Source organism: Tamandua tetradactyla, chromosome 17 (assembly GCF_023851605.1).
Source record: "Tamandua tetradactyla isolate mTamTet1 chromosome 17, mTamTet1.pri, whole genome shotgun sequence".
NCBI lineage: Eukaryota > Metazoa > Chordata > Mammalia > Pilosa > Myrmecophagidae > Tamandua > Tamandua tetradactyla.
The window spans coordinates 76,598,963-76,624,182 of NC_135343.1; the positions used below are offsets into that span (position 1 = coordinate 76,598,963).

At 53.5% G+C, this 25,220-nt stretch overlaps 1 protein-coding gene across 3 annotated transcripts in view; it reads left to right on the top strand.

The window, feature by feature from the left end:
• Nucleotides 1-364: 364 nt before the first annotated feature.
• The window catches only part of EHD3 (EH domain containing 3), a 36,948-nt gene continuing 12,092 nt past the window's right edge, over nt 365-25,220 (top strand). For all 3 annotated transcript variants that reach the window (XR_013164563.1, XR_013164564.1, XM_077134983.1), the window contains exons 1-5: nt 365-638; nt 8,796-8,972; nt 15,910-16,007; nt 23,712-24,124; nt 24,678-24,842. Coding sequence is in view for 1 of the 3 variants with exons in the window: in XM_077134983.1 (XP_076991098.1) it covers nt 412-638; nt 8,796-8,972; nt 15,910-16,007; nt 23,712-24,124; nt 24,678-24,842 (1,080 nt within the window). In the remaining 2 variants the exon portion in view is untranslated. The remainder of the gene's footprint in view (nt 639-8,795; nt 8,973-15,909; nt 16,008-23,711; nt 24,125-24,677; nt 24,843-25,220) is intronic.

Below are 25,220 nucleotides of genomic sequence, written 5' to 3' on the forward strand. Positions count from 1 at the left end.
CGGCCGCTGAGTGTCCGCGCGCTGGGCGGGGCCTCTCTCGGCCACTGAGCATCCCTTTTAACCAAGAGGGAGAAACCCGGGCCATAGTCATCGGGTAGCTTAATTGCAGGTTCGACTTTAATTTCCAAGATTGCTGCCCGCCTCTGCACAGCCGGATTATTTTTTCCTCTCCTGGGCTTTGGGAGCTGGAAGAAGTCGGGGCTGGGCTCCGTCCCAGGAGCAAGAGAAGAGCGCGTTCCCGGCGCGGCGCTGCTCCCCCAGGGAGCCCCGAGGCGCGCGCCCGAGCCATGGTGCGGCTGAGCCCGGCGCTCCGGTGAGGCGTGGGTGCGGCTCTGCGGGGGGCACCTTCCCGCGAGGGGCCGAGGCGCGCCGGGACCCGGGCGCTGCGCGCGGGCTGGAGCGGCGGCCGCGATGTTCAGCTGGCTGAACTCCGACGACCGCCAGAAGAAGGAACCGGAGGTCTTCCAGACGGTGAGCGAGGGGCTCAAGAAACTCTACAAGACCAAGCTGCTGCCTCTGGAGGAGCATTACCGCTTCCACGAGTTCCACTCGCCTGCCCTGGAGGATGCCGATTTCGACAACAAGCCCATGGTCCTGCTGGTGGGCCAGTACTCCACGGGAAAGACCACCTTCATCAGGTGAGCTCGGCCTCGTTTCCAGCCATTGCCAGACTGTCCTGGCGAGCCTGTGGCCCTTTGTGTCGAGGGGGAGGCTGCGACAGTGTGGGGATGGGGTCCGATGGCCCACGGAAGTCAAAGGGGGCCCAGTCTCCTGCGGAATCCTTCAGGGAAGGACTTCTGTTTCCATTCATTAATAGTTGAGCGTCTACAACCTGCAAAGCACTGTGCTTGTGCAGACAAAATTCGGGTGAGGAGGATCCATAAGGAAAGGGTCTGTTCAGGTACTCATTTTCTCCTAACACGAGCCTTTTGGGAGCAGGATGTGCAGCCAGCTAGCGTGTCATGTCTGAACAGAGCATCAGATGGAGATTGTTCCTGTGCCGTGGACAGTCTTGGGCTTGGCAGCTTCCAGAGGTTCAGTGATTTCCAAAGAAGTTCAGGCCAGGGGGAGACCCTGGAGGGGATAGCTGTGGTGGCTTTTGAAGATCTTGGATTGTTAGAGCTGTATGGGGCCCTTAGAGATGAATCCACTGGTTCTCCACTCTTGATCAGGCCCTCCCTTGAAAATCCTACGAAAGCTGGGAACCTGTCTTTAGAAAACTGCACCTGCATCCCATATTTGCGTACAGTTTGTGGGGGGTTCCAGGACCATCTCTGGACCTTAAGGTCAGACCCCTGATCTAATTCAGGTCTCTTATTTTATTAAACACCCATTTCTGCCAAAAGCCATTCATGGCCCCCTTGTACAAGGTTTCCTCTGTCCTCTACCTGCCCAGTTTTATGTTCCATGGATAGTGCAGGTCACTTCCAGATAGCTCCTGCCCTTGTGCAACCTTCCCGCGCTCTCTGAACGTGCCTTGGTTATGGCTCTTAGCCCCCCTTCTGGAGCTTCTCCTTCGTGGAACACGGCACTTGCAGAGCCACAGTTGTGCTTTATGATCCGAGGGTCTAGCTTAGGCTCTAACCTTCTAGAGGTTCCCAGCAGGTGACTGCAGGACGGGAGGAAAGATGGGGACAAGTTGAGTCCCTGGAGGCGGGGTCCCAGAGCCGCAGGTGAGTTTGAGGTTCTTTTATCTGAGACGGTCTCTCCTGCTTGCCTGAGTCATCTCTGGGTGTTAACCAAGTCTAAGGAAGTGGTAGAGTCGAGCTGCCACCGATTATTCCTTATCTGAGGGAGACAGGAAGGCCTGGAGAGGCAGAGCCCTCCTCTGTCTTATCATCCAAGCAGGAGACAATTCCCTCCCTGCTCATGTCAGTAACTAAATGTCAGAAACTGCTGCCCCCGGAGCCCCTATAAGGGGCTGTGGCACAGGGGAAGCCCTCCAGATCCAGATCACGTATTTTATCTCTTTTGATTAAATCCAATGAACAGCTGTTTTATTTTTTAATAGAGAAATACAGAAAATAAATATAAAGAAAAAAGCACCATAATTCCATGATGAAGGGGAAACCATTTTAAATATTTGTATTTATCTTTCCAGTATTTTAGCTGTTTTGCAGTACAGCTGAGATCATACCATATATATAATTTTGTATTCTGAGTTTTTCTTTTACTTATAGCATGTCCCCCCTGCTCTGTAATTTAAAAATCTTTGTAAGTGTTATTTTTAACAGCAGCCTAATATTTCACTGAGTGTCTATGTGATCATTCGTTTAACCAATCTACTTCTTTTGGACGTCTTATGTTGTCTCTGAGTTTTTGCTATTGTAGAATCTCTCTCAATGTCTCTGTGCATAATGTTTTTCCAATATATTGGATTGTTTTCTCAGAGATCCCAGAAGTAGAATTACTGGGTTACGCAGAGTTTTAGTTGCTGCTGTTGTTTTCAGTTGAGTCTTATTTCCCAGTTGTTTTCCAAAAGGATAAGTCGGTACAAAACCCCTCCCATGGGGTGGGCGGGGCTCCCCTGGTGTAGCCACAGCTGCCGAATGGCTCTACCTTCTCTCCCATTGCTTCTTGAGTTGAGCTCATTGATTCTCAACTCTCTCTGGCCTGAACCTGTCAGGGGCTCTGCTCTCAGAAACAAAGCCTTCCTCTTTCTCTCCCCCATCCTTGGCCTTTTGCCGCCTGAGTGTCCATCCTCTTATAGTTATATGTGCTTGCCACAGGCTCTATTTCTTGTCTCAGAAAGAACACACAGAAGAGGACATTCTTCTAATAACTAATTAATGTGCTGTGATCTCGGCCTGAAATAACTTCCCTGGCTTAAGGCCCAGCAACTCAGAGTAATAAAATAAACAATAAATTGGCCTGGCGGCTGCTCTCCCCAACACAGACTGCCTGTTGGGAGTACAGTAGCTGTGTGTCCGTCTGGCCTGACTGCCTTGCCTCCTTGCCTCGGCTGCTTCTCTTTCCTTCATCATTTCTCTCTCTGGCATGCAGCCTTGAATCCCTCCTCCCGTGGGCCCTCTGGCCCCCTGCTCACTGCTTGCTGCCCACTCTCTCTGGCTTCTCTGATCTGTGTGTAGCACAGCTGAGAGTTGCCTGTCCCAGGAATGAGGAAGGCATGACCCTTCCCAGGGCTGCAGGGGAGACCTGGCTGCACCGTGGCAGAACTGAGGTGGGGGGCTGGGGCACTAAATGGGGCCCAAGGACAGCCAGGGCCCACCTGCCCCAGCCTCCACGGTGAGGTAGGTCCGAGCACCTGGGATGCTCCGTCCACCAGCTCTCCCCACTTCCTCGGGGGACTGTGTTTATGACTCAGCATTTCCCTGGGATTGCATGGTCTCACACCCCCACCCTGCACCCCCACAGCCTGGGCCTCATGCTGGGTATTTCAGCATCTCTGGAGAGCCTAGGGGCTGGGGAGAGGGTGTAGCTTTGCCTCTGCAAAGTCTGTTCCTCCAGCCACGATCCCTACAGCACCTTGGCCCTGTCCCCCCTACGAGGTCAGTGATGTCCATTTTCCGTCAGACCCTGCTCTGCCAGCTCTTGGAGACGGGCTAGGTGAAAATGCACCCGCCTCCCCAGGCCCCTGTGTGGCCCAGGGAGGCAGATGCCCTTGGCCCAAGGAACTCCGGCCCCTCCCTTGGGCCTAGCTCACGTCTGCTTGAAGGTCAGGTGTGCAGAGGTTATCAGGTAAAGCCCTCGGTGGGCCCCAGGGGAAAGGCATCTCTCCAGTGGGCCAGAGTCCATAAGGGGCCACGGGTTGCATCAGCAGAATCCAGGCTCCCCCTACGTCCTGACCGAGTGCCCTGCTTAGTAAGGTCACATGGCCCAACCTGAAGGGGCCACAGCACTTTAACTTTCTGAACCTCAGTTTCCTTATCTGCAAATGTGGATAGTGGTAGCTCCATCACAGGGTCACTATCAGTACTGGGGGTGGGAGAGAACCAATACCTAGCAGCGCGTGTTCCAGCAGGATGCTTGAGCCTTTTCCTCTTTCCAGCTCGAGTCTCTGACCTGAGGCTTAGAGACTACCCTCAGCGGGGCCCCCATCCGCCATGGCCAGGATTTCGGGCAGGGGGAGGAGTGCGGGGTGAGGGGGAGTCTCTCCCCAGGGGGCTGGACAGGAGCAGGAAGCTGGCCCCTGCGCTGGGCAGGGGGCTGGGCGGGCTGCCCTGTCCCAGGGTGGGCTCAGGCAAGGGGAGCCTATGGGACTGGCCACCACATGCGCCTTTGGGCTGGAATCAGTCCATCTCTGAACTCCCTAAACCTAAACCACAGCCGAGGCTACTGTGTGCCAGGGACATTGGTGGCTGCTCTCAGGAACGCAGAGCTGCCTTGTACCTCAACTTGGCCGGCGCACATCTCCCATGTATTTCTGCACTTTGTCACTGTGGGGTGCTTTACGGCATCCTCGAAACCCTGTGAGACCGGCATAGGATATATTATTATCTTGATGCAGTTTAAAGCCAAAATTCAGAGACTTAGAGAAACCAACTTAGCCAGAGATACAGACATATAATATGAATAACTATAAATAAAATGCAGACAATGATTTGTGCTCTAGAGATACATAAATTAAGTGTTACGAGATTGGGGGTGGCGCAAGAGTGAGTACAACTGATTTGGGATGTGGCAGGAAGGAATCAGGTAAGGCTTCCTGGAGGAGGTGTTTGGACTGGGTTTTGGATGCTAGGTAGAAATGTGCGGCACACTACAGGCAGTCTTGAGGTGTTTCTTTTCTCTGATTAGTGTCTGTGCCAGTATGGGCAGATGTCTGGTGTAGCCCTTCTTTTTCTAGAACTCTGAGATTATCTCACAAACTGCTTCGCTCTGTCCGTCTGGGGTAGTTAGAAATCCAGCATTATCCCCATTTTATAAACCAGGAACACGGAGGCAGTGGGCTTGTTCAAGGTCGTAACTGTGACCAAGCAGCCACCCATTAAGATGTGTTCCCGGCTGAGCCCAGCCCGAAGCCTCCTGGGGAGTGTCCACGGGCCCAGCCCCTCCGCTCACCCCATGGGCTCAGTCTCCAGCAGCAACCAGAGAGCCGGACTCCACTGCTGGGTGGGGGGGTGGGGGCAGTTTGGAGGCAGACCCGACTCCATGCCTTACATCGGGCGCGTACGTCCCCAGTAAAGCTGGGCACATGCACCAAAATAGGGAAAACATTATGAAATAATTTACATGAGAAAAGTCCTTGTGGGAAAAATAAGAATTGAGTTAGATTTACGCCTGTTTCGTGGTCTGGTGTGTCTTTATTCAGCACTGCATGGCTGTTGAGAGGGTCACACCCAAGTCTTTTCAGCGCTGAGGAGCTCTAGATGTGTTATCCTGGGCAGTCTGTACTTCAGGTTCTTCAATAGCAAGAGCCACAGAGCTTGTAGGGCTGATTGGGTGGAATTCTCCTGGTAAAGGATAAACCTGTTCCTTCTTATTCTTGTGCATACCCATCCCAGCTGACCCCACCCAGAATTGAATAGACTCTTCTTTTTCCATGCTGCCTTGGGAATGATTCTGGTCCAGCACAGAGGCCGTGCGTATCAAGTCCCCTAAAGAGGCAGTGCGTGAAATTCTGCAGTAGATTCCCCTTTCCGGACACAATGGGGCCTTTGTTTGGGGGACACCCAGCGCTCCCAGCCGTACCCAAATGTGCCTGAGAATTTACCCAGCCCGGGTTCCCTGCTGCCTGGACTCCTGGGGGCAGCTTTTGTATTCTGAGTACACTGTGTCTCTCCCGGGTGGAATTTGAGGTGCTTGTGTGAAGAAAGCTCCCTAGCGCTGCTGTCTGGCCCTGTGCAGGTCAGGGATTCTCAGGGCTGCCTCGGCTTGGTTTCCTCCCACCCCTTTCTAGTTAGCTGCCTCTGCAGCCTTTGATGATGTCCCTTCCTGCCAGGAATCCACACTGGCCAGCCTCTGAGGGGCCCGCCCCAAGGACTCGTGGGCTCCCGTGCTCCTGTGCCGGGGCGAGAGTGCACGGGGCCAAGTCTCGTGACACCTTGCCTCCTGAAGTGTGGCCCTACTGTTTAGAAGTCCCAAGAATTTCCTTTTAGGGACGGACCTGGAGCCCACTCTAGTAACCTGATAGCAGTGGCTTTTGCATGCCATGCCCCACTGCTTGTGAGGCCAAGCAGTGAACCCAACAACTGATGATCTGGGAGATGGGTTCATTCCTGGGATTGTGGGCCCCCAAAACCAACCTTTCCCCCAAGGCTGGCCCCTGGCCAGTCTCTGACTGAAGTATATTCCTTTGTGGTCGTTTTGTCCCAGCCCTCGTTCCAGTCTGAGGAAGGGCTCCGCCCTTTTGGCCTGTCCCCAGAGGGGGCTGCATGTCCAGGTCAGGGGGAGAACTCAGGTGCAGGGGCTTAGGCTCATGAGTGCCCAAACCCACGTGTGACGTCAGATCTTAGCTCTGCTGCTTCCCGATCGCTTAGCCTGGAGCAGATCATTCAACCGCTTTCTCCTGCTCTCTAAAATGGGGTGACAGTCTCGGTGACAGTCTCAGTGCCAGCACTGTTTTAAGAACTTCCTGTCTGTAACTCATTAGAGCCACGCGGCTCCCCAGGTGGCAGGTTTCCTTGTCGCCTGCTTTACGGTGAGGGTCCTGGGACTCCCATCAGAACCATTGCGAAGAGGACACGTGATAATCCACAGAGTATACGACAGTGCAGGGCGCTCAGCAGAGTCTGAACTGTCACTACCCCCAGGTTAGGGAAGGAGGCGCTGAGACTCCTGGAGGCACACCCCTGAAGGACAGAGAAACCAGGATCCAAATCAGGTCTGCTGCTCCCGAGGCCGCTGAGATCCCCTGCCTATCCAGCGAGGCCCGGGAGGAGAGGATGCCTGGAGAGAGCTGGAAGGGCCCTGCAAGTGGGCCATGTGCCTGCTTCTCTGCCCAGAGGAACGCCTGTCTGCCCACTCCAGCCCCAGGGCTGGTGTCCTGGAGGGAGCTGAAAGGCTTTCCCAGAAACCTGAACCTAAGTCCTGATGGCGTGGGGTCTGGCTCCTGGCAGCAGCACCTGCCTCTGGGGTCTGGCAGGTGGCACCCTCCCGGGAGCAGCTCCTCTGCAGCCTCCTTGGGGAGGGAGCCCGTAGCAACCCGGCTTAGCCTGTCGTTGACTGTGAAAAATAAGTGAACAGCTTGGAGCACTTCTGGGAGGTGCATGTGGGAGGTCAATGAGCGTCTTTGGCCACCACCTTGCTTTGCAGTGCGGGATATCACCCAAGGCCCACCCTGGGGAGGTGTGTGTGGGCAGAGAGCTCCGGGTTGGGCCTCAGAGCCAAAGCCTCTGCCCTGCTGTCTGTGGTGAGTTCCTCAGCACAGAGCACAGTTTCAGAGCCCAGGGCTGGCTGTTAGATATGGGTTTGGGTTCTGGCTTAGCTACTCGTCATTTCACTTTGACAGAGTCACTTAACTCTTCTTAGCCGCAGTTTCTTGTGCCATAGGGCTGCTGTGAAGTGTCCAGTGTCTGATATGTAGAAATGCTACTGAATATCAGTGGCTATTTTCCATCAAGTCAAAGGCTGGGTCTAGACCAGTGCTGTCATCCCTGGCTGCACATGAGAGTCAAACTGGGAAACTTCTAAAAAGTACTGGTTGCCCAGACCCCACCCCGGACCTCTGGGATTTGGGCACAGGAGTCATTTGCTAAAACTCTGCAGGTGACTTATACGTGCAGCTAGGGCCCTGGACCACTGATCCAGGAGAAATCCAGGTTTCCTTCCCAACTTAGTCTCTGACTTGGGCCCTCTGTCCTGAGGGCTCCCTATTGAAGCTTTAATGAAGGAGGGGGGTTCTCAGCACTCCGTAGGGGCTCACCCCAGGTGTCTGTATTTGTTGGACCACACCCCTGCCCCCAAGTTCATTGAGATCTTGGAAGAAGACCCTGGAACACTCCTTTGGCCCATCCCAACCCAAGAAAGTTTGGACTGAACGCTGTGCTGAGCTCCGAAAGGGCTCAGCTGTCCTTGAAAACTGTCATCTCCATTCCCTGGCTCACCGTTCTTAGCTGCTCAAGTGTCCTCTGGACTTTACTCTGAGAGAGGGACAGGTGGTCCACACCTCTCACTGCCCAGGACAGAGAAGAAGCTCCCGCTGCCTCAGGCCAGGAACCAGAAGCTCAGGTGAGCTCTCAGCTCGCCATTTCTCCCAACTGCACAGGGAGGGGGACATACACTCTTTGTATTTTCTATCATGTACAATCTATTTTTTTTTGTATGTTGTATGGCAGGGGTTATATTTCATTCTTTTTCCACGTGAGTATCCCGTTATTGCAGCACCATTTATTGGATTTTTGTTTTTGCTTGTTTTTTCTTTCTTTCTTTGCTTGTTTGTTTGGGGGAAGTGCATGGGTGCAACCTATTTTTATATTAAATAATGAATCAGATAAATAATGACCTATGAAATGTCACCAGAGTCTAAGGATGGCATAATTTTATTTCCCAGGCAGGTACTTCAGTAGGTTATCTTCGCTTACAGCATCTGCAATAGACTGTAGAATTGTTTTCAACCCCTTCGCCTTATTTCTGAGCCCAAACCTTGCTTTTGTTTTTTTTATTTTTTTAACTGATGCAGGGAGTGGGAAAAGACCAAGAACCGAGTTAGAACTTTTAAGTTCCACTGAAGTCCCATGTCCTTAATGCATTTCTTTGGATTCCCTCGCGTCTCTTCCCCACCTGAGCTCTGGATCTGCCCCTCCCCTCTGCGCTCCTTCCTGGCGCCGTCAGAGCAGAAGTGTGTGTTGACCTGAGAGCAGAGGCCCTGCCGTGACTGTGCCCCCCTCCTCCAGGTACCTGCTGGAGCAGGATTTCCCCGGCATGCGGATCGGGCCCGAGCCGACCACTGACTCCTTCATCGCGGTGATGCACGGGGAGACGGAAGGGATCATCCCCGGGAATGCCCTGGTGGTGGATCCCAGGAAACCCTTCCGGAAACTCAATGTCTTTGGCAACGCCTTCTTGAACAGGTGAGCGTAGAGGGGGGTGCCGCGTCTTGGGGTGTTCTCTTTCCCTCTTCTTGGAGTATGGGACGTGTGAGTGTGAGAGGCAGGGGCGGGAGCTTCAGAGGCTCCCCGCTTTGTCCCTGCCTCGAGCCTCTCTGATTGTCCCTCTCTTGCTGGGAACTCAGCTGAGCCTCTCACCATTGCTTAAGGGTGTGGGAGGGGCAGATGCCAGGCTGAATCCTCCTCCTCAAGGACGAATGGTGCAGTACAAGGTCACGTCCCCTCGTCTGCACTCACCAAACAAAGGGAGCCAGGGCTGCTCTGTGTAGTTTCTAGCATTTGCCTGTACTGTGGTCAGGATTTGCGTCTGCTGGAAGGAGGTGGAGGAAGATTGTTTCCTGTTCCTGGACTTTTTTGTTTTTCTCACTTGGTGGACATAAGGTGGAAACTTACGAACTATCCTAATAAAATTCACTGTGTGACCTTGGGACAAATTCAAGCCTGAAGACACCCAGGAGTGCTTGGTAAGCTTATCTGGGCTTTCATGTTATTTTCCTCACCTAATCTGCAGGCTGCTCCCCCAGTCATGCTTGTTATATTTGTAGATCCACATCACAATTATATATGTGTGTTGCACCTGACAGTTTTTTAAATGACTTTTTCTAGACGGAGGTGTTGAGAATAATATTAAAGAGTCCGGGCTTTGGCTTCAAACAGACTTGTGTTCAAATCTTGCCCGCTGTGGATCATGGACGCGTGACCTAATGTCACGCGTCCCATCTGTAAAGTAGGATAATAGGAATATCTTCCTCCAAGGAGTTTGAGGAAAAATGAGTTCAAGAATGAACAGAAAACACTTAGTGCCTGGCACATAGTAACAGAAAAAGAAGATAGGGGGTTTAAAAAGTAGTAGTATCAGGTCTTCTTTCATTTGATTTCCCACATCATTCAGTAAGAAAGATGGGCATCCGGTCTTCCTATATTCGGACACGGAGCCTCATTGCCCTGAGTGTTGTTAACATCTCTTATTCTGTGAAATATTCTTTTTTCTAAAACTGGGAACTTATCTATGACCTTACTGTGATGGCATTGAGTCAACAACATTCTGAGGCAGGAACGGCGTATTAGTTAGGGTTCTCTAGAGAAACGGAATCAACAGGGAACACTCACAAATATAAAATTTATAAGTGTCTCATGTGACTGTGGAAACACAGAGTCCAAAATCCACAGGGCGAGCTGTGAAGCCGATGACTCTGATGAAGAGTCTGGATGAACTCCACAGGAGAGGCTCACCAGCCAAAGCAGGAATAGAACCTGTCTCTTCTGAATCCGCCTTAAAAGGCTTCCAGTGATTAGATTAAGCATCACTCATTGCAGAAGACACTCCCCTTTGGCTGATTACAAGTGGAATCAGCTGTGGATGCAGCTGATGAGATCATGATCTAACTCTATGAAATGTCCTCATTGCAACAGACAGGCCAGCACTTGCCCAACTAGACAAGCAGGTACCACAACCTGGCCAAGTTGACACATGAACCTGACCATGACAGTCCACCCCTTGTCAACTTGGCAGCTATACTCACCACCTTAAACCATACCCATCTGTCTCTGGTGTATTTCATTCCGGCAGCTAGCAAACTAGAACAGATGGTGCAGGGACAGTATGAATAAAGTATGGGGTTGCAGGTGGGATATGTGTTCCCAAAGCAGTGAGGCAGGGAGAGGGTCCTGTTGGGAATTTCTGGGAGGCTGAGCTGGCAAGGAGAGAGACCTTCAAGGCTTTGGCTTGGTTTTTCTGGGGAACGGAGCTATGAAGTTAGTGGAACATGATTCGGTGTGGGTGGAAACGGTGTCCAGGTGCACTGAGAAAGGCGGTCCTGACACCCGGAGCGCCTGTAATACCTGATGCTGCAGGAGGAGGTCCAGACCAGGGTGGAGGGGAAGGCAGGGGCGCAAGATGCTAAAATGCAGAAGTGGTGGGGGCGGGCTAGGGAATGGTCAAGAAGGATGAGTCAGCCGGACGAACATCTGGGGAACTGTATGAAGGCCAGGTGTGATGGATTCGAGTCCTGCCACCTTGGATTCTCAGTGGCTGTAAGTCAGCCGAAGAGCGTGAGCCTGTCTGAAGGTGGAGGAGAGAATAGCTTAGGGAATGAAAGAGGTAACTGGGATCATTGGAAGAGACGTGACTGTGGGCTGGGCAGCAGTAAGAATGGCGTATAGTGTATAGTATTATCTGTGATAGTATATAGCCCATCATAACAGCACTTGTGTAATTGCTGTCATGCTCTGGGTGCATTCCTGAGAGCTCAGTACCCTTATGTCATTAATCAAACCCAGCAAATCTTGCTATCTCCATTTTTAAATGTGTTGTAACTGGGAGGTTTACGTGGGGTGGGTGGTGAAGGGAAGCGATGCGGCTTAACATATTTAAAAACATATAACCTCTTTGAACCTTATTATCATCATCTATCACATGATAAAATGCAAGTTGAAAAATTCTCTGTGTCCTGATCTCTTCCTGCAAATGTTGCAGAAAGAAAAATCAAGGGAGAGAAGCATATATGTAGTGGTTACTTGTAATCATTTATAGAGTTTTCTCTTGGAGTAGAAGTAAAGGCAGCGGAGACCAATATATTTCATTGTGTGCCTTACTGAACTGATGAATTTTCATTAACTTATGCATATACTTTTACAAAAAAAAAATTTATAAAGAAAATAAACATGAAATTGTTATGAAAAGAATAACAAACATGTATAAAGTGAGACTGGTAAGCAGCCTGGAATCTCTCTTTAAATCTGTGATTTTAGTGAATAAAACATGTGAGCTGATGAGGCTGACTCGGCAGGTCCTGCATCTCCAGATGACCTGCCTGGGGCCCTGGCCTGGAGAGGCAGACCTTGATAAGAAAAGAAAGGGGCTGTAGCTGAGAGCTCTTGCTTTGTCTCCTTCCCAGGTGCCTCACTCAGGGGTAGAATTCAGTTTTCTTTTCAGCAGACACTAAGCCCCTACAGGCCTTGGGCTCAGCTCTGGTGGGGAACATAAGGCTGAATCTGGTCCAGCGGATGCAGGCTCAGTAGAGCCAGTGATGACCCGAGGCCAGAGGTGTGATGGCACATGCAGCCTACCCATGGAGCCATGTGGAAAAGGTGGGATTTGACGTGGGTGTTAAATGATGAAAAGGTAAAAAAAGGACAATCCAGGCAGAGACCATGGGGTGGGGCGGGGGGGGGGTAACAAAACATGGAGGAATAAAAAAATGTGGCTTAATGCAGGAACTCTATAACCAGAATGTGGAAGGCACTGGAGGGTTTTGGGATTTTCTCCAGGAGCACTCAACGGCTGAGACAGTGGGCGTGTAGACGAGCATCCATTAGAGGGACTCCCATATGCCACCAGCTGCCCTTGCAACCATGATTTCCCATTTCCTGTCTCAGCACTGCTGAAAAGTCCCATTTCGCATCCCCCGCCCCTTCTCCTCTGCAGTTATTCCAAGCCCTTTCCAATGAGGCAGTCTCATTTCTCCTCCAGCAGATGACCTTGCTTCCTACTTAGAGAGAATGGAGGCTGGCGTCCATGAATTCCACCAAGTGTTTGTTTTTCTTCTCTTAATCTATCCATAAATGTATGTCGCAGCATCCGCACTTCCTTCCATGGAATCTGGGAGCAGAGCATAGCTTATCTTTTTATCCCACGAGGCTAATTTCATCCCTTCCTCCATACTGTGCTTTGGGACCGTCTTCTCCGAGATCTGCTCGGTCAGTTATCCCCTGGCTTCCTGACAACTTCACCCTCCCTCGGCTCCTTCCCCATCAAGTGGAAATATCCCTTAAGACTGTGTCTGCATACCCTTCTGACTCTCACCCTCAGGGTTTTTCTTTCAGCAGCCAAGTTCCTTGGTTTCACCCCCTCCCTTCATCCTGTCCCCCCACCTGTGGCAATGCTGCTTTCACCCTATGCAGCTGGTATTTGGAAGGTCAGCTATGACCTCCCAGATATCAGAAGCAATGGACGCTTTCCATTCTTCACATACCTGCCCTTGCTTGACATTTGTCACTGTCAACCCCCACCCTCTCTCATCCAGCTATTTCTCCTCTTGCCTCCTGGCCAGGGGCTCTCAGGGGTCTCCTTTCCCTCTGGCTCCTATAACCTTAATGCCTCCCATAGTCAGGCCCATCCTCAGTTCCCCTCCCTTCTCCCTCCGTCCACTCTGCCCAGACCCTGGCCATGGCTTCCTACACCAGCCACATCCACGTGGCCTCCCGGGTTTCCACGTGGTTTGGAATTTCCTTTAGGATACTGGAGCATGTCCCAGAATCCAAGGGCTGGAAGGCAGCTGGGCCATGGGCCTGGGTGGGACAAGGGCTACGTCACTTGCCGTTCCAGCTCCAACTCCCAGCGTGGTGCCAGGCGCTCCGTAAGTGTTTGTTGAACTAAACTGCACACCCTGCAAACAGCATCATTTATCTGTCAGTCAGTGCTGATTGTGTCTGTTTTTGCTGAAAACGTCATGGTGGATACAATCCACATTTCTCAATGCAGCTTTCAAGGCCCTTGAGATCCGGCCTTTGCCCTCTGACCAGCCTCATCCCTGGCCGCCCCAGTCTCACAATTCTTGCCTCAATGGCATGTGTTCCCTTGGAGTGGCGTGTGCTCTTTTTGGCCCACTCTCAGTCCTGGGCCACGTTTGTATCTGCTCATTCACTGTTACTTCTCTCACTCTGGAATGCTGACCCCCTCACCATCTATCTGAGCATGCTGGCTCCCCGCCCTCACCCCTGTCCGCCTGGCAAATGGTATTCATCTTTTAAAGTCTTGGTTCAAATTCTGCCTCCTCGGTGAAGCCTTCCTTGACTCCCTCTGCTGTGCTTCCTTTGCCTCCTGACCCCAGACTCCGTCTTGGCAGCCATCTCCGGGTAGCAGAGGTTCCTTTTCCTGTCTGTTTTTACAGGACCTCTTAATGTCCCTGGGATGATAAGACACCCTTTTGACTTCCACCAAAAATGGCATGTAAGAGGGAAGGCTAGAAATCAGAACAATCTAAGCTGAGTTTATGTGGTAGTTAGATTCAGTTGTCAACTTGGCCAGTTGAAGGTACCTAGTTCTGTTGGTGTGGACGTGAGCCAGTGGTATGTGAACCTCATCTGTTGCTCATTACATCTGCAGTTGGCCAGGAGGCGTGCCTAATTCAATGAATGATGTTTGGTTTAACTGACTGGTGCTTAAATGAGAAAGCTCAACGTAGCACAGCCCAAGCAGCTCAGCACACCTCCTCTCAGCACTCGCAGCTCAGCCCAGGCCTTTGGAGATGCAGAAAGAAATAACCCCGGGGAAAGTTGTTGGAACCCAAAGGCCTGGAGAGAAGGCCAGCAGAGATCTTCTTGTGCCTTCCCACTTAAGAAAGAACCTCAATTGAAAGTCAGCTGCCTTTCCTCTGAAGAACTAATGGAATAAATTCCCTTTCGTAAAAAGCCAGTCCATCTCTGGTGTGTGGCATTCCAGCAGCTAGCAAACTAGAACAGTTTACCAGTTTGTACTTTGAGACTTTGGGGTGTAATAGTAGGAACATTTCCTTGCATGTGGCTCGAGTCCTATCCTAAAGGTAATGTGTGGCATTTAGATAGCCCTTTAGCTGCCCAAATAAATGTTCATTCCATGCTGGCTCCTGTGAGGGCCTCCTCCTCCAGAAAGGCCCCCAAAAGCACCCCTCCACCTTGGACCCTTCTGAGCCCTTCGGCTGACCTCCCTCCTGGGGCTGGCCTGTGTACATGCCCCCCTGTCCTCCACTAGACCCTGTGCTCCTGGGGCCAGAGGTCAAGGTCTGGACATCTCCGTGTCCCTGGCAGCAGGGGTTTGCAAACATAGGCTCTCCCAAGGAAGCTCCTCAAAGTACACATTCCTGGAGCCCATTGCTGGACTGGGGCCTGGGAGTCTGCATTTCAGGCCAGCCAGGTGTTCCCAGCATGCTGTCTTGTCTTTTATATATTATATATACTTTTTATTAGACAAGTTATTGATTTACAGAAAAATATATAATTCCCATGTGCTCCTCTGTTATTAATGCCTTGCACTTAGGTGGTGTATTTGCTACAATTGATGGAAGAATGTCAGTGTAACTTTGTACCATTATACCATGGTTTACGTTAGGGTTTACCATGTCTGTGGTATAATCCTGTGGTGGTTGTTTTTTTGTCAAATTTTACTCTACTGGTATACATGCAACCTAAAATTCCCCCTTTTAACTGCATTCACGTGTATCATTCAGTGCTGTTAGTTCTGTTCACAATCTCGTGCAGCCATCACCCCCATCCATTACCAAAACTTCTCTGCCACCCAGCATGGCATCTTGACTGAGTAGGATTTTGGTGGCTGTTTGTTGAATGACTTTCTGTTTGACAAATGAGGGACAGCAGAGAAGCACCGTGGCCTTACCCAAGGGCACCAGCCGGTGAGGATGGACCCGCGTGCTGACGCTGCCTGCAGCGGTGGTTGAGGGTGGACCCCCGCAGTTCTTCCCACTGCCCGCCAGGGCCCATGAGGAGGAGGTGGCAGGGGGTCTTCTCCCTTTGAAGTATCTGAAGAGGCTGCGGCTCAGAGGGAGGGTGGAGTTAGCTGAAGTCACTCAAGATAAAGGAGGCCATCAGCCAAGGACCAGCTCCGGACTTGGGGTCATAAGAATCAGCCCATGGTCAAGGTCATAGGCAGCAGGTCACCAAGCCTCTGGGATGAGGTACAGGGAGATCCAAGGGCACTGGGGACCCAGCCTCTGGATCCAGCATAAATCACACCCTGGGACAGAGCAGGCCTCTGGTGTACTGGAACCTGGCTCAGGTGGGAAAAGGAGGTAGGTGACGAGTTAGGTGGTATGAGCCGGGAAGGCTGGCGGGTGGCTGAACCGAGGGTGCACGAGAGGTGTCGAGAGGACCAGGCTCACTGCGGTTTCCCTCTCTGCCCGGGCAGGTTCGTATGTGCCCAGCTGCCCAACCCCGTGCTGGAGAGCATCAGTGTCATCGACACGCCGGGGATCCTCTCTGGGGAGAAGCAGAGGATCAGCCGAGGTGAGTGAGGCTGGGCTGCTCTGAGGTTCCTGCCACCCCAGCCCTGCGGCGCGTCAGCCACAAGGTCAGCGGGCCAGTTGGGAGAACCGCAGCCCCTCGGGCTGAGTGCTGCAGCTGAAGGACGATGCCAGGCTCTGGGTGGTTCTGGAAGGGATCCGGGCCTGTGAAGGAACTGTGAAATGGGCCCATTAAGAGAGGTCGTGCAGCCTGTGGTAGGGGACATAAGTCTGGAGCCCAATGGCAAGACTTCCAGGTCAGGCTCTGCTGCTTTCTGACAGCGTGCACTTGGGCAGGTTACTGTACTTCCCTGTCTTCATCTGTAAGATGGGAGAGAATAATGATATTTACCTTCTAGGGTTGTTTAAAGATTCAAAGAAATAATACGTGTGAAAGCCTTCTACCCGGCACATGGCAAGCGCCCAGTAAACATTAGATGTTGCAGATCATCATGAGCATCAGTGCTTTCTCTGAACTCTAAAATGCCAAGATTGATGCTGTAAAAAGCTAAAAATCCTGCACCTGGTTCGCCCCCGTCAGCCACTCCTGCCGCAACCTTTTGTGTGACCCGGGTAGTGCCCGACCCTCTTTGCGCCTTGTCTTCTTTCCCTGGAAAGACATCAGATGAAATGAAACTGCCCCCGCCCCCGTGTTGGAGCTGTGAGCCGGGGCTAGAGCTGAATCAGCACTTAGAAATTAGCCTCCAGGAAGGGGAGGCTTTGGACTGGTGAGATTCTCTACGGAGTGGCTGCAACTCATTCCTGAACGGACCTTTTGGAGGTTGCTTGTCGTTGTGTGCCTTGGCCCCTGTGCCCTGCGGGTCTTGCAGCCTATGCACCACCTGAGCTGGGTGTCCGGAAACCCCTGCACCAAGGGCACAGCCTGCTGGCGATGCTCCGGGTACCCGGCAGGCCCAGAGTAAAGCTGGGCTCTGGCCAGGGCTCCTGTGAGCCGCCCTGGCTTCCTCTCTGAAGGGAGCAGCTGTCTTGCAGCACTGCTGTGCCGCGAGGGAAGGCTTTGGGGGCAGACCCAGGCTCGGCCCTGTGGGCGTGTGCAGCCGGGCTGTGGGTGAGTGGGCAAAGCCAGCCTTGGCTCGGGGGAGGGAAGGAAGACCCCAGGAAGCCTCCAGGTCTGCAGCCTGCCCCAGGGCCATGTTATCCCATTTGTCCTAAGACAAAACCTGCTCTTCCCCTGCTCAGGGGCTGAGAGACAAGCGGGGTCTGAGACTTATCCCATGTTCTGCTCACCGAGCCTCCCACCTGGTGGAGGGCTGTCTCACCAGAAAAGGGGGCGCCCAGGGGCTGGGGCACCCTGTGTGCCACATCCTGGAAAATGAACCACCCCCAAGGGCTCCCAGAGCCTCAGGCTGCATAGGACAGAGCCCTTGGCCCAGGCTAGAGCCAGACAAAGTGTGGTCCTGGCTCAGGGTGTGACACCTCCATCCAAGCTGGAGTGGCAGGTGGAGGACTGGCATCTGGAAACCTGAGCTGGGAGCTCTCAGGAACTCCCAGGCAAACACTTGTCTCTGGGTAAAGGAGGATGGATTGGGGTGGGCAGGAGAGCCAAGCAAGGAGGCATTTCCTGGAAGGGACAGGATGGGCCAGGGCCCCTCACTGGGAATAAACAAGGATGAGGCAGAAGTGGGAGGGCTCCGGAAGACTGGGTGTCCTCACTCTTGGAAACCACATTCCTGGCTGCTTCTCAGCTAGGAATCCCTGCCAGCCCCTTGTGGGAGAAGCAGCGCCTCCCATCACAGACTACATTTCCCAAAGCTTACCCCAGGGGACCCTGTCCTGCACAGGTGAGCCCAGCAGGGCCAGGGCCAGTTGAGAACTTGCCCCAGGTCAGAACCAGATGCGAGCTCAGTCTCCTGACCCCCCATTCAGTGGTTTGGGCACAAAAGCGTCAGCTATCCAGGAAAACCACAGAGTTAGGGGTCAGGGCAGACCTTGCATCTGTAGGTTTTGGGGCTCAGACCTTGGAGGGGCTGAGCTGGTCTTGCAGCCCCACAGCCCTCTCCTGCCCCTGGCACCCTCCCTGGAGCTGGGTCCATGCCAAGGGGCCTGTGGGACCACCCAGACCACATACTGGTGCCCTTGTGTTTACTCACACACCTGGGTGGGGGGTAGCAGGGTCCTGATGCCCCCCCACGAAGCTCTCAAGGATTACTTTGCAGCCACCTGAAGGCCTGGGACATGTGTCTTCTGGCTACTTCTGAGCGGCTTGTCGTATGGCACTGCTTCCCCGTTGTCTGAATTCTTCCCTCGTTTGGAAATTGATGCCTTTTTTTCTCTTTTGCTCAGATGTCTTTAAATCTTGAAAGAGAATTTGGGCAATGGAGATTTTGTATGTCCTCCCCCCAAGTACGTGCCTGGTGTGAGGGTGCAGTCCTCTGAGCTCCAGCCTTGCGTATGTCTGGGAGCAAAGAAGAGAATGTGGACTGGGAGTCACAGGCTCTGGTCTCTGGTGCTGAGTTTGCCACCACCTCCCTGTGTGACTTGGGCAAGCCCCTTAGCCTCTCTGTGCCTCCACTCCCTCACCCATGGGTGGGTGGACACAGCAGTGCATGCCCTGCTCCTTCTGGGCAGAGGGAGGAAGTCTCGAGGATGGCATGAGGTGGTGTGGCTGGAAACACAGAAGCCCAGGGTGGGTGACTAAGGATTTGCCTTGCTGATGGTGTTGGCCTCATTGATTTCCTCTGGCCTGGCATGACTTAGAAATGCTTTCCTTCCAGGCCACTGGAGCCATTTGGCGGGGCAGGGGGTGGGGCGCTTGGGGAGAGGAGAGGAGCACAGATCTCTGCAGGCTGCAGAGCAGATCCCTCGGAGCCAGCACAATTGCCAGGAAGTAATTCCAGGAAAGGCAGCTTCTCCCTTCAGTTTCTCAGGACTTGCATCTCCCTCCCCCGGCCCATTTTTCCATATTTCGTGAGCTCGTGGGCTGCTGCAGGCACTCAGGCTGCTGTGTGTGATTGGAGCCATTCCCGGGGCCTGGGAAGGGAAGCGGCCGCTCATCCCAGGCGTCAGCACGGGAGCCTGGAGTCCAGGCCCTTCCGCCGCCGTCTGGACTTGTTGCCTGGCTCGGCTCTGCCACTGACCCCCACGCTCGGTCGGTCATTATCATCCCCATTTTACAACTGAGAAAACTGAGGTTGGGACTTGCCTGAGGCCATCCAGCAAATAAAGGGCAGAGCTAATCCCCTACCCTCTTCCTTAACGGGGCAAGGTCTGTGCCTTGCAGAGGCTCTCCTCTGCAGGAGCCAGGACCCTCCCTCCCTCCTGGACAGGCACTTGAGACCAGTCTCTGACACATTAGATGACCGTCCTGGAGGTTAAGTCAGCCCTGAGTTAGCCAGCGGCAAGGAGTTGAGCTTCCCGGGGCCTTGAGTCATGGGGAAAACAGCCATTTGCCAGTGCCTGCGGGGTTTGCCAAAGCAGGAGGATGAAGAGGGGGGCCTCTGTGCTTATAAAATCATAGAACAGGTTTCCTAAAGCCCCCCTGCTGCAGGCGGGAGAGGACCTCACGCAGGCACCCCTATATCTTTAAAACAGCAGCCGCTGCCCATCTTTTCTCACTGTGCTTGTAGGGGCTTCCTTGTGTCTAATCTCCATCCATCCTGCTGTAGCCCCTCACCCCCACACCTCTGATCTTAGACGCAGAGAATTTTACTGAGAAAGGAAGCTCAGAGATTGTCCAGTCCAGCCTCCGGTTGGACAGGCCAAGAGACCAAGGTCCAGAGAGGGGAGGCTGCTTGCCCCAGGACATGTGTGTTGATGGCTGGGCAGGGACTAGAGCTGGGCTTGCTCAGGCCAGTGGTCCCCAGGTGATCCATCTGGAATCTGGCACATGGACGGGCTTCTGTGTGAAGGGGGCCAGAGCAAAGACCAGCCAGAGTCACGACGCAGTAGTGTCACCTGCATCCTCTTATTTGATTTAAGCCTCACAGCGACCCCGTGGTCCATTTCACAGACCAGGGAACTGAGGCCCAGAGATAACTTGTTCCCTGTCTTCCGGAAGTAAAACGCAGTAGGGCTCATGCTTGAACTCTCTTTGGCAAGCAGGGTAGCGAGCACTGCTTCTCCTACAGGTGCTGTGCTGGGCATGAGTTGGCAGGCAGGGGTGAGGGCCCAGTCGGGGGGATGGCCGTAGTGGGTTGCTTTCAGTGGGGTGCAGCACAACAAGTGTGAGCACAGGTGCACCAAGAGAGCCCCAGGGTGCCTGACCCAGGCAGGGAGCTTGTCCCTTCCTGGCAGCACTGACGTGGGCACTGGGGCGGGGTGGGGGCAGGCAGTCAGGTAGCAGGGGTTTGCCCCTACACCTCCATTCTGTGCAGGTGCAGCCTGCCCCCACACCATCCGCATCATCGGGGATGGGACAGGTGGGCGGTTGGGGTCTTTCTCTTCTCTGCAGCTACTCTGACCCCTTGGCTTTCCCGCCACGTGGAGGAAGCTGGACTTCGGGTTGGGAGGCCTGAGTTCTGGTGTCACCTCTAACCAGATTGCCATGTGGCTTTGGGTGTGTCTTTTACCCACCCGGCACCCCGAAGCCTCTGTTTCCTTATCAGGGCTTGTGAGCGGCTGGTGGGAGCCAGTGTGTGTGCCAAGGCAGAGGGCCGGGGCTGGCTGTGCTGCAGGGAGGGCTCGGCAGCATGCTCCTCCCCACCTGCCCGCCCCGTGGCCTGCACTGCCGCCCTGGGGTCCGTGTCAGGCTGAATGGAGTCTTGGTGTCAGCAGGAGGCCAAAGGCCCTGCTGCCCTCCATGCCTGCTAGGGAGGGCAAAGCACGCTGGTTGCCCTCCAGGCACCAGAGCGGCGAAGCATGGCTGCCCTGATTTTCGGAGGCCTCGGCACCTCTTGGCCTGCACAACTCTGAGGCACTGCCTTTGGGAGGTGACAGCAGCCCTGCCAGGGGCTGTGCTGAAGGGAAGATTAAAAATAGGCTGGAGCTATCTCTGGGGGGGTGGGAGGGGTGGAGGTGGGCGCCCTGAGCTGCAGGCTGCAGGCCCCATCTGGAGTGGGAATGCCCCGGGCCTCCCGAGCTCTGTGGCGGGAGGTGGCTGGGCCTGTGTGCCAGGGAGATGAGGCAGGAGGCGGGCAGGTGTGGCGTGGTTGCCAGTAGGCCACAGCCATGCAGCCAACCCAGGGCCCGTGTGGCCGGTCTGTTGTCGGCCCCACCACTTGCCATTGGATTCTCACCTCACCTCTGGGAACCTCGGTTTCCTCTTCTTAGAGAATGACACTCCTCACCCTGCCTGCCTCATGGGGTGCTGTGAGGTTGAAATGAGGTAATGAGGAAGAAGTCTTGCCAACCAGAGCAGCCCATGTCCCTAGGGCTGCCTCTCACAAGCAGGGTGGTCTCAGATGAGTCACTGAAGCTCCGTAATACCCCTATCTTGTAACCGGGCAGGGCCCTGGCTCCCAAAGCCCTTTCCTGGACCTGCCCCTGAACTGAGAAAGTCCCTTTCCTTAGCTGAAAAAGCTAAATCTAGTTTACACCATGACTTCAGATTTGCACCAAGCAGGGACCTTTCCTCATTGGTGCTTTGGTGATCTGGGCCATTTCTTTCCCATCCCTGAGCCTCAGTTTCCCTATTTGCAGATTAAGGAGTTGGACCATAAACTCTGAGGTCCTCATAGCCTCACAGGAACCGAAAGAGAAACTCATGTGCTGTGTTTTAATTGAGCGACTGACAGATCTTAGAGAAAATCACCCAGGCATAATAATACCCAGGAATTCTTCGTTTACCGGGGACAGCGGGGTTTATGACAGAGTGGGGTGACTCAAGGAGGGTTCTTACCTTATTTGAGGTGTTAGAATTCTCATACAGTCACTGTGACAGCATGAAGGGATCCTCTGGGAGCTTTGGCCCCCAGTGCACACGCCCCTGTGGTGTCCCCACAGTTCTGAAGACACCACTATAGGGGGTGGGGAGCTTCTGAAACCCGCCCCTCTCTCCACCCCCACCCAATCTTTATCTGAAAGGGCATTGTTTGAAAACCAGTGCATTGTAGTGGTTGGGTCCTAGCACTGATCCTGGAGCCACCCACCTGCCCTTAAGTCCCGGCCCCTCCACCTACCAGCTGAGTGACCTTGGCCAAGCTACTCTACCTCTGTCTTCTCTTGTGAAAAATGGGGTGAACATTAGCATCTATCTCATAGGGTCGTTGAGAGAATGAAAGGAGATAGTGATGAGAAGTTACTGAGAGCAGTGCCGGCTCCCACTGAGGGTCTGGCCTCATGCTAGCCCCAGGTTCCTAAAGTGTGGCCCCTGGACAAGCAGCATCTCCTGGGAACACGTTAGAAATACCCCACCCCAGACCTGCAGAATCAGAGACTCTGGCGATGGACCCAGCACTCTGGGCTCTAACAAGCGTTCCACGTGATTCTGATGCACCCTCAAATTTGAGGACCACAGTTACAGAGCACCAGAGCTCCTTAAATCTCTGGCCCAGTCAGGAGGCCACTGCCGTCTCCAGTCTCCCCCTCTGAGTCAGGGAAGGAACTGCTGGCTTTTCCCTATAGGCTTGGTTTCCCACCCAGTGGTGGTAATGGGCTTGGGATCACCAGGGTGTATCCTCTTGCAGCTTCGATGCTTCTGAGAACCAGGATTGTTGATCATGGCCAAGCCCAAGGAAGGGTCCCATCTGCAGGGAGGGGTGCCCGGAGGGAGTGGCCGCGAGAGGCCTGAGAGCCCAGCTCACACTGGGAAAACCCCTCTGTTCTCTTCCCAGTGTTACTGCTCCTGGGCTGGGCGCCTTGAGCAAGTCACCTCACCTCTCTGGGCCCCCCTTCCCCATCTACTGTCCCCTTAGTTTATGGAGGAGGAGACTGAGGCACAGAGAAACGAGGTATCTTCCACCCCAGTTGTCGATGTATTTAAGGTTGAACAGGAGACACTTGGCACCACCTTCCCTCCCAGCCCCTCCCAGGTCCACAGCTCCTTGAGGGTATCAGAGCAAGTGCACTGTAGTTTCTGGAACCAGCCTAACCTGGAGCAGCCCCGTGCCAGGTAATCAAGGTGTGGCAGCTGGAGGCCCAGCCTCACCCTAAGGAAGAAATCCCTTGGGATTTTCAGCGTTGGGAATTCAGGGACATGGCTGATGAGTAAGGGGAGAAGTGAGTCCATGGGCGTGAGTGAGAACAGGTGTAACATTTTCATGACGAGATCCTCCCCGTCCCCCCAGCACCCGCCACCAGCGATGGGCATGGCCCAAAATGTCACCAGTGTCTTAAATTTCACTGTTTTGTTGCTTTCCAGCCTTGGAAGGAATTTCTGGGTCTTTGTCCAAGTTGTATGTGCAGAGTTTCTTTTCCAGCCAGGTCCCTCTGGCTGACCAATATAAGAAGCAAGGTTAGGGGAGCTGCATAGTGGCTATTATAAGTACTAGTTATTATAAGTAATTAGCTATTGTAAGTACTAGCTATTATAAGTATTAGCTATTACAAGCATTAGCTATTATAAGTAATAGCTAGCATTTACTCAACTTGGCCATGCTGGTCTCTGGGTGTGTTTCGTCTTCACAGTTCTATTAATTAGGGGCTGTCGTTGAGTCCACTGATACTCAGGGATGCTGAGTAACTGGCCCAAGGCCAAATGGATGAAGTGGAAAGAGCCCAGGCCTGTCAGCCTCCCGATCCCAGGCTTTCCTACCTGGGATCCCGACCCTGTTCCCCGGGCCACCCCCCTGACGCGTCCCTCTGCCCGCAGGCTACGACTTTGCGGCCGTCCTGGAGTGGTTCGCCGAGCGCGTGGACCGCATCATCCTGCTCTTTGACGCCCACAAGCTGGACATCTCCGACGAGTTCTCGGAGGTCATCAAGGCCCTCAAGAACCACGAGGACAAGATGCGGGTGGTGCTGAACAAGGCCGACCAGATCAAGACGCAGCAGCTGATGCGCGTCTACGGGGCCCTCATGTGGTCCCTGGGCAAGATCGTCAACACGCCCGAGGTGATCCGCGTCTACATCGGCTCCTTCTGGTCCCACCCGCTCCTCAACCCGGACAACCGCAAGCTCTTCGAGGCCGAGGAGCAGGACTTGTTTAGAGACATCCAGAGTCTTCCCCGAAATGCCGCCCTGCGCAAGCTCAACGACCTCATCAAGAGGGCCAGGCTGGCCAAGGTGAGAGGACACGGAAAGAGGCCTAGAGTTTGGGTGGGTCAGCTCCGAGAGCCGAGGGTTGCTGCCTCCAGCCTCCCCCCATGGGGGCGTCCAAGGCTACTGCATCACAGGCAGCCCGACCAGGCCGGTTCCCACCCCTTGGGGGCAGGACACACCGTGGCTGGGATGGCAGGCTCCGGCGTCATGTGGTCGGATGGGAGCCCAGCTCCTCCATTTGCTAACTGTGGGGTCCCCAGCCCCCAGCAAGGCCTTTCATTTCTCCCTGCCTGTTTCCACATCCATAAAGTGAAAGGGTTGTCGGAGTATAAGGTAACCATCCATTACTGCCTTGACCTTAACCTCTGACAAGCTCCCCTTTCCTGTGTGATGGAGAAAAGCAGCTCTGCATTCAAGGCAACATGGGAGCGAGAAGGTACAGGCAGAAGTTATTTTAGAAGCAGAAGAAACAGGAGGTGTGAGGGAGGAGATACGGGAAGAGACAGGGTCTGGGCAACCCTACAGAGAAGGGTTGGGCAAGGGTCTGCATCCCAGGGCTGTCCCCCCTGCTCTTCAGGTCCACGCCTACATCATCAGCTCCCTGAAGAAGGAGATGCCCTCCGTGTTCGGAAAGGACAACAGGAAGAAGGAGCTGGTGAACAACCTGGCTGAGATTTATGAACGAATCGAGCGGGAGCATCAGATCTCACCTGGGGACTTTCCCAACCTGAAGAGGATGCAGGTAACCAGGGGGAGAGGAAACCTCTGGGCTCCAGGACCAATGTCATGTGAGCTTTCTGAGCAGCCTGGGTCTGGAGGAGTCAACCCTGGGATTCTCGTGGATAGTAGGTGGTTGTATGAATGGATGGATGCATGAATGAATGCATGTTTTGAAAGTCTATTTTGTTTTCTTTTTATTTTACCAGACAGGAGATGAAAAATATCCAACTATACAGGACTATAGTGACATTCTCAAAAGCCTAGGCTGAAACTGAGAAGCTGCTTCCCAGCCTAAAGATCCAGGGTTAAAAACTGGCATGAGTCTCTACAAGTAACACAGTGTAGTGAGACTATAAAGTACATGAGTCTGGAGACCATAAAATAACAATAATAATAGCAA